This window comes from Diorhabda carinulata, chromosome 3 (genome assembly GCF_026250575.1).
Source record: "Diorhabda carinulata isolate Delta chromosome 3, icDioCari1.1, whole genome shotgun sequence".
NCBI classification, from domain to species: domain Eukaryota; kingdom Metazoa; phylum Arthropoda; class Insecta; order Coleoptera; family Chrysomelidae; genus Diorhabda; species Diorhabda carinulata.
In genome coordinates, this window is record NC_079462.1 from 1,691,173 (window position 1) to 1,699,930 (window position 8,758).

Below are 8,758 nucleotides of genomic sequence, written 5' to 3' on the forward strand. Positions count from 1 at the left end.
CGTCATTTGTCAAACGTGTAATCCTCCACAAGGTTTCTCGTATTTCGTTTATTCTTCATGACGTTATCGGTGTCTTAGTTGACAGATACGTCATTTGTCAAATCTAAAATTTTCAAAAACGTTTTCAGTATTTTCTAACACTCGCAAATAACGTTCCGTGCTCTTTATTTGACAAATAATTGTCATTTGTCAATTATATTCATTCTTTATGAAGTTTTCGGTGTCTTAGTTGACAGATACGTCATTTGTCAAATCTAAAATTCTCTAAAATGTTTTCAGTATTTTCTAACACTCGCAAATAACGTTCCGTGCTCTTTATTTGACAAATAATTGTCATTTGTCAATTATATTCATTCTTTATGAAGTTTTCGGTGTCTTAGTTGACAGATACGTCATTTGTCAAATCTAAAATTTTCAAAAACGTTTTCAGTATTTTCTAACACTCGCAAATAACGTTCCGTGCTCTTTATTTGACAAATAATTGTCATTTGTCAATTATATTCATTCTTCATGACGTTTTCGGTGTCTTAGTTGACAGATACGTCATTTGTCAAATCTAAAATTTTCAAAAACGTTTTCAGTATTTTCTAACACTCGCAAATAACGTTCCGTGCTCTTTATTTGACAAATAATTGTCATTTGTCAATTATATTCATTCTTCATGACGTTTTCGGTGTCTTAGTTGACAGATACGTCATTTGTCAAACCTAAAATTATTCTCCATAAGGGTTTTTATACTTTCTGACATTAGCAAACTACTTTTATGAAATTTTTTGTTCTCTATTTGACAGACAATTGTCATTTGTCAATTATGTCATATTTCAAGAGTTTTTGTTTCATTTTTCAAAAATTGTCATTTATTCAGAATCCTGTTACTTTATCGACAGATTACTGACATTTGTCAATTATAATGTCATTTTTTAAGAATTTTTTTCGTCTTTTTTTTTACAAAAAACTGAAATTTGTCGATTCTGTTGTTTTTCAAGACGAGATAACTTTTTCTGCCTCTTCTTCGACACACAAGTGTCATTTGTCAAAAATTTACTTCGGGCTTATTTAGACGTCATTGAATGACAACTGTCATTTGTCAGTTGATGTTTTTTCCTCTTTTCGAGTCAGTTTTCAACTGATTATCAATTATTCGGTATTACAACGCCATCTATCGTTTTATTTTTAACAAACACCTGTCATTTGTCAAAAATTTGAATGTATGGTTTATAAGTCATGGAATGACATCTGTCATTTGTCGATTCTGTTGTTTTTCAAGACGAGATAACTTTTTCTGCCTCTTCTTCGACACACAAGTGTCATTTGTCAAAAATTTACTTCGGGCTTATTTAGATGTCATTGAATGACAACTGTCATTTGTCAGTTGATGTTTTTTCCTCTTTTCGAGTCAGTTTTCAACTGATTATCAATTATTCGGTATTACAACGCCATCTATCGTTTTATTTTTAACAAACACTTGTCATTTGTCAAAAATTTGAATGTATGGTTTATAAGTCATGGAATGACATCTGTCATTTGTCGATTTTGTTGTCTTTTGAGTTTTTTTGTCTTTGCAAGTCAGTTTTCAATTGACAATCAATCGTGTTGTATTTTAACGCCATCTGTCGTTTTATTTTCAACAAACAACCGTCATTTGTCAAAGAATCGACTATTAATGAATAGATATTTCGATATATAATCGAAAAATCGATCAGAATTTGATTGAAACGCCAGCGAAATATTTTTTTCCGTATATACCGTATGAATTAAAAACGATTTTCTTTTTTTATTCGTGTCAAAAGGCCCAAAACGGAATTAGTCCACACTGTATAGTTACTCTACCTAACAGCAACGGTATGCAGCTTTTACTGTGCTACGACAACGAGGGCGTATACGTCAACACCTACGGTCGAATATCAAAAAACATGCTACTCCAGGTAAGTTTACCCCCCAAAAAACCCCCAATTTTAATTTTCCATCGATTTTAATAATTTTATGTTTCAGTGGGGCGAGATGCCGACTTCGGTCGCCTACATAGGCACCGGTCAAATAATGGGCTGGGGTAACAAGGCCATCGAAATCCGCTCGGTGGAGTCCGGACATTTAGACGGTGTATTTATGCATAAAAAATCGCAGCGGTTAAAATTTTTGTGCGAAAGAAACGATAAGGTGTTTTTTTCTAGTGCGAAGAGCGGTTCCTCGTGTCAAATTTATTTTATGACCCTCAACAAACCCGGAATGGCCAATTGGTAACGCGCCATCGGGGCAATCCGGCAACGTCGACGCAGTTGGAGAGGAAATTGTGTCGCGGCGTTCGTCGGGTCACTCGGTATGCGAGCGATCGCTGGAAAAGTGATTTTTTTTTTCTTTTCTTTTTCGGAAAAATTGGTATGATTGTAAAACGTGGGAAATTTTTTTTATATATACATTTTTAAACGGTGCGTGTTTTTCACTTTTTTTTTCGGGTATTTTGGTCAATTTTTTTCAGTACGGTCCTAGTAACTTACTTTTTTCCGTAGGTTATAGGTTCGTGACTATTTTTTTCCTTTTTACGAATTTTTCTCATTACGTCCCTGTCGTTTTTATAGGATCCCCTTTTTCCTTATCGTGACGTCATATTTTCGTTAAAAAAATTATCGAAATGACAATTTTTCTCCACGAATTTCGTTTTCTTTAATTACGATTTTTTATAAAATTTTTGAGTACGTTCTTTTTTCGATTTTCTCAAATTTTCGCCAAAATCTATGAAAAACAATTTTTTCACGTAGAATTTTTCTCATTACGTCCCTGTCGTTTTTATAGGATCCCCTTTTTCCTTATCGTGACGTCATATTTTCGTTAAAAAAATTATCGAAATGAAAATTTTTCTCCACGAATTTCGTTTTCTTTAACTACGATTTTTTATAAAATTTTTGAGTACGTTCTTTTTTCGATTTTCTCAAATTTTTGCCAAAATCTATGAAAAACAATTTTTTCACGTAGAATTTTTCTCATTACGTCCCTGTCGTTTTTATAGGATCCCCTTTTCCTTATCGTGACGTCATATTTTCGTTAAAAAAATTATCGAAATGAAAATTTTTCTCCACGAATTTCGTTTTCTTTAACTACGATTTTTTATAAAATTTTTGAGTACGTTCTTTTTTCGATTTTCTCAAATTTTTGCCAAAATCTATGAAAAACAATTTTTTCACGTAGAATTTTTCTCATTACGTCCCTGTCGTTTTTATAGGATCCCCTTTTCCTTATCGTGACGTCATATTTTCGTTAAAAAAATTATCGAAATGAAAATTTTTCTCCACGAATTTCGTTTTCTTTAACTACGATTTTTTATAAAATTTTTGAGTACGTTCTTTTTTCGATTTTCTCAAATTTTTGCCAAAATCTATGAAAAACAATTTTTTCACGTAGAATTTTTCTCATTACGTCCCTGTTGTTTTTATAGGATCCCCTTTTTCCTTATCGTGACGTCATATTTTCGTTAAAAAAATTATCGAAATGAAAATTTTTCTCCACGAATTTCGTTGTTTAAACAACTACGATTTTTTATAAAATTTTTGAGTACGTTCTTTTTTCGATTTTCTCAAATTTTCGCCAAAATCTATGAAAAACAATTTTTTCACGTAGAATTTTTCTCATTACGTCCCTGTCGTTTTTATAGGATCCCCTTTTCCTTATCGTGACGTCATATTTTCGTTAAAAAAATTATCGAAATGAAAATTTTTCTCCACGAATTTCGTTTTCTTTAACTACGATTTTTTATAAAATTTTTGAGTACGTTCTTTTTTCGATTTTCTCAAATTTTCGCCAAAATCTATGAAAAACAATTTTTTCACGTAGAATTTTTTTCATTTTTTTTTATTTCTATTACTACCTTTTTTCTCAAAAATTTTATCACTCGAATTTTTTTCATTACGTCCCTGTCGTTTCAGATCCTCTTTCCCCTAGTATGACGTCACATATTGTTATCAATTATCAATTGAAAAAAGTTCAGAAATTTCAAGGAATATCTAAGTTCGATCCTATTCGTCCAATTTTCTCAAATCATTGCCAAAATCTATAAAAAAAATATTTTTTACGTCAGTTTCATTTTTTTGTGATTTTTACCCCCCAATTTCATTAATATTTCTTTTTCTTTTATTTTTCCATATTTCTTACAATTCGCAACATTTATGAAAAACAATTTCGGTATTTAATTATTTCAAATTCATAATAATCACCTACCCATTTTCCAACGTTGCCACTGGTGCTATTTTTTCTTCGAAATCGAGATAATTTTGAAATTCTAAGGAAAAAAAGTGAAAATCGCGACCGCAGCTTGGATACGTTGGGTGCCAACAAGTTTTGAAAAAAAAAATGCTCACCGAGGTGTAGATAAGTCAAAATAAAATTAGCATAATTAATTGTTAGTTAACTTTTGTAAGTAGTTATTTTTTAAAAATACGAAATGAACCGTTGCCACGTTTAAAAAAAAACAGCAGATATACAAATTTTTTAATGATCGATTTATTGATGAAAATTTTGTTTTTGTCGATTTCTTCTTCGTTTTTATCGCAATTTTCGAGTTTTTGTCAGTATTTATTTTGTATTTTTAAAATGGCTACTATTTTGTAAATAAATATATATATAAATCTACGTAAAATTTAAAAAAATAAACCTTTTAATAACAATTTTTATTGCAATATAGTGTTGTAGCACTGTACCCTGGTGAAATTAGACAAAATTAGGGTAATTTGAGGTAACCATTTTTATACTAGTCCCAAAAACGGAAATTGTGTTTTGTAATAATAAAAAAAAGTGCAAAAATTCTTTCCAAAAAAAAAAAATTATCGTTGGATTTTGGAAGTTAATGTCGATATACTTTCAACCCCCCCCCTCCTCAATTTTTTTTCCATTTCTATCAAAAATATTTAAACATAATATCGTATTACCCCGTATATTCAAAATTTATGTTCAAATGTGGCAAAATTCCGTTGAGCACATTGTATATTCGATTCGATTTTTTTTCATGTGTATGTTAATTAAAATAATTAAATTAATTTTTTTTTCTAAAAAAGTATTTCGAAAGTATTCATCAAAAAAAATTGCGATTATAATTTTGAAATTTTCGATATTATTTTGAAATTATATTGTATCACCCTATATATTCAATTTTCAGTAGAGACTATATCCAAATTATGAATTTTTATTTAACCACCTTGTATATTAGAGTTATTTAATTGATGTTTTAATTAAGAAAATTATACAAGGTAGGTCAAAACTAATAGACAAAATAGAAAAATGCAAAAACTTTTTTGTAAAATTATTTTGAAAATATTCGTGACTGAATTTCACTTTTTAGCAATAAAATTTAATGAGAAATTGAAAATTGCTATTTTCAAATTCCTGTTTGCGAATTTTTGACACTTTTTATTTATTTTTTTGTTACTTTTTTAGCAAATATTGCGAAAGTTATATTGAATCACCCTGTAAGCTCATTTTTTGGCATAAACTATACACAAACTACGAATTCTCATTTATCTACCTTTTATATATTTTTTTTCCAAAAAGTGATGAAATTCCACCAAAACAAGTTTCACAAAATTGAATTTCTAATATCACTCTGTATAATAATTTTTCTTTTATTCATATGACGTTTTATTTTGATAAAATTTAATATTTGGTGGAATTTGAATATTTAAAAAATATTCAACTGGAAATTAACTTTTTTATTTTGAATTGAAAAAAATAATTTTTTTAGGTATAATTCCACAAAAAATTACTATTGACTAAATTTTTTCTATAAAATATTTTGGTGTTTCCCTAAATATTCCACCAAAAAAAAATTTACAAAACGAGTTCGTTTTTATGAAAAAAATTAATATTTGGTGGAATGAAAACATTGTGATCACGAATTTTTATAGAGAAAAAATATTCCATCAAAACAAACAATTTCCAATAGCAAGTTGTTTATTTGATGAATTTTTTTCTTAAAATTTAATATTTGGTGGAATTGGTTACGAAATTTTTCAAATATTTTGGATTTTCCCTAAATATTCCACCAAAATAAAAGTTTTACATTAATGACCTCGTTTATATGATAAAATTTGATATTTGGTGGAATTGAAGATTTAGAAATCAGCATTTGAATAAAAAAAATTTTTTTCTTGTTTTCAAAATGTTCTTAAATCCAAATTTGAAATATGAGTAGTAATGAATTGAAATTATTTTCGAAATAATTTTACAAAAAAAAATTGTTTTTCGTAATATTTTCAATTAAAACATTTCTGAGATTCCATAAATATTCCACCAACGTTTTCGTTTATATGAAAAAATTTAATATCCCGTGGAATTATTTGTTAGGAAAAAAAAAAGATTTCGTTTTTCCAAAATTTTCATTTTCACATTAAAATATTTTGGGGATTTTCCTTAAATATTCCACCAAAATAAAAGTTTTACATTAATGACCTCGTTTATATGATAAAATTTGATATTTGGTGGAATTGAAGATTTAGAAATCAGCATTTGAATAAAAAAAATTTTTTTCTTGTTTTCAAAATGTTCTTAAATCCAAATTTGAAATATGAGTAGTAATGAATTGAAATTATTTTCGCAATAATTTTACAAAAAAAAATTGTTTTTCGTAATATTTTCAATTAAAACATTTCTGAGATTCCATAAATATTCCACCAACGTTTTCGTTTATATGAAAAAATTTAATATCCCGTGGAATTATTTGTTAGGAAAAAAAAAAAGATTTCGTTTTTCCAAAATTTTCATTTTCACATTAAAATATTTTGGGGATTTTCCTTAAATATTCCACCAAAATAAAAGTTTCACTTAAACTCGTTTATATGATAAAATTTAATATTTGGTGGAATTGAAGACTTCAAACATTTCAGAGTGTTCCTAAATATTCCACCAAAACAAATAATTTTAAATAAAAAGTTTATTTGATGAATTTTTTTGTTAAAATTTAATTTTTGATGGAATTGGTTACAAATTTTTATTTCTAAATTTTTGTACGTCCGAAATTGAAATTTGTAGTGATAAATGAGTTTTCATTATTTTACAAAAAAAAATGATTATAGTCATTTTTCCAATCAAACATTCGGGAGTTTCCCTAAATATTCCACCAAATTTGATATTTGATGGAATTGAAGATTTAGAGATCAGCATTTGAATAAAAAAAAATTTTTCTTGTTTTCAAAATATTGAATCCAAATTTGAAATATAAATAGTAATGAATTGAAATTATTTTCGAAATAATTTTACAAAAAAAAATTGTTTTTCGTCATATTTTCAATTAAAACATTTCTGAGATTCCATAAATATTCCACCAACGTTTTCGTTTATATGAAAAAATTTAATATCCCGTGGAATTATTTGTTAGGAAAAAAAAGATTTCGTTTTTCCAAAATTTTCATTTTCACATTAAAATATTTTGGGGATTTTCCTTAAATATTCCACCAAAATAAAAGTTTCACTTAAACTCGTTTATATGATAAAATTTAATATTTGGTGGAATTGAAGACTTCAAACATTTCAGAGTGTTCCTAAATATTCCACCAAAACAAATAATTTTAAATAAAAAGTTTATTTGATGAATTTTTTTGTTAAAATTTAATTTTTGATGGAATTGGTTACAAATTTTTATTTCTAAATTTTTGTACGTCCGAAATTGAAATTTGTAGTGATAAATGAGTTTTCATTATTTTACAAAAAAAAATGATTATAGTCATTTTTCCAATCAAACATTCGGGAGTTTCCCTAAATATTCCACCAAATTTGATATTTGATGGAATTGAAGATTTAGAGATCAGCATTTGAATAAAAAAAAATTTTTCTTGTTTTCAAAATATTGAATCCAAATTTGAAATATAAATAGTAATGAATTGAAATTATTTTCGAAATAATTTTACAAAAAAAAATTGTTTTTCGTCATATTTTCAATTAAAACATTTCTGAGATTCCATAAATATTCCACCAACGTTTTCGTTTATATGAAAAAATTTAATATCCCATGGAATTATTTGTTAGGAAAAAAAATGATTTCGTTTCTCCAAAATCTTCATTTTCACATTAAAATTTTTTGGGGATTTACCCTAAATATTCCACCAAAATAAAAGTTTCACTTAAATAAACTCGTTTATATGATAAAATTTAATATTTGGTGGAATTGAAGACTTCAAACATTTCAGAGTGTTCCTAAATATTCCACCAAAACAAATAATTTTAAATAAAAAGTTTTATTTGATGAATTTTTTTGTTAAAATTTGATATTTGGTGGAATTGAAGATTTAGAGATCAGCATTTGAATAAAAAAAAATTTTTCTTGTCAAAATATTCTTAAATCCAAATTTGAAATATGAGTAATAATGAATTGAAATTGTTTTCGCAATTTTACAAAAAAAAATTTTTCGTAATATTTTCAATTAAAACATTTCTGAGATTCCTTAAATATTCCACCAACGTTTTTATTTATATGAAAAAATTTAACATCCCGTGGAATTATTTGTTAAAAAAAAAATGATTTCGTTTCTCCAAAATCTTCATTTTCACATTAAAATTTTTTGGGGATTTACCCTAAATATTCCACCAAAATAAAAGTTTCACTTCAATAAACTCGTTTATATGATAAAATTTAATATTTGGTGGAATTGAAGACTTCAAACATTTCAGAGTGTTCCTAAATATTCCACCAAAACAAACATTTAACATTAACAGTGGATTTAAAGATTTATTCTCCCAAATATCACGTTAAATAACTGAACAAAAATAAAAAAAAAACAAC

General features: G+C 26.9%; 1 protein-coding gene across 6 annotated transcripts in view; it reads left to right on the forward strand.

Moving 5' to 3' along the window:
- The window catches only part of LOC130891954 (serine/threonine-protein kinase mig-15), a 65,270-nt gene extending 56,513 nt beyond the window's left edge, over positions 1-8,757 (forward strand). For all 6 annotated transcript variants that reach the window (XM_057797081.1, XM_057797079.1, XM_057797080.1 and 3 more), the window contains 2 exons: positions 1,791-1,925; positions 1,993-8,757. In XM_057797081.1, coding sequence (XP_057653064.1) covers positions 1,791-1,925; positions 1,993-2,241 — 384 coding nt within the window. In that variant the 3' untranslated portion in view covers positions 2,242-8,757. The remainder of the gene's footprint in view (positions 1-1,790; positions 1,926-1,992) is intronic.
- The last annotated feature ends 1 nt before the right edge of the window (position 8,758 follows it).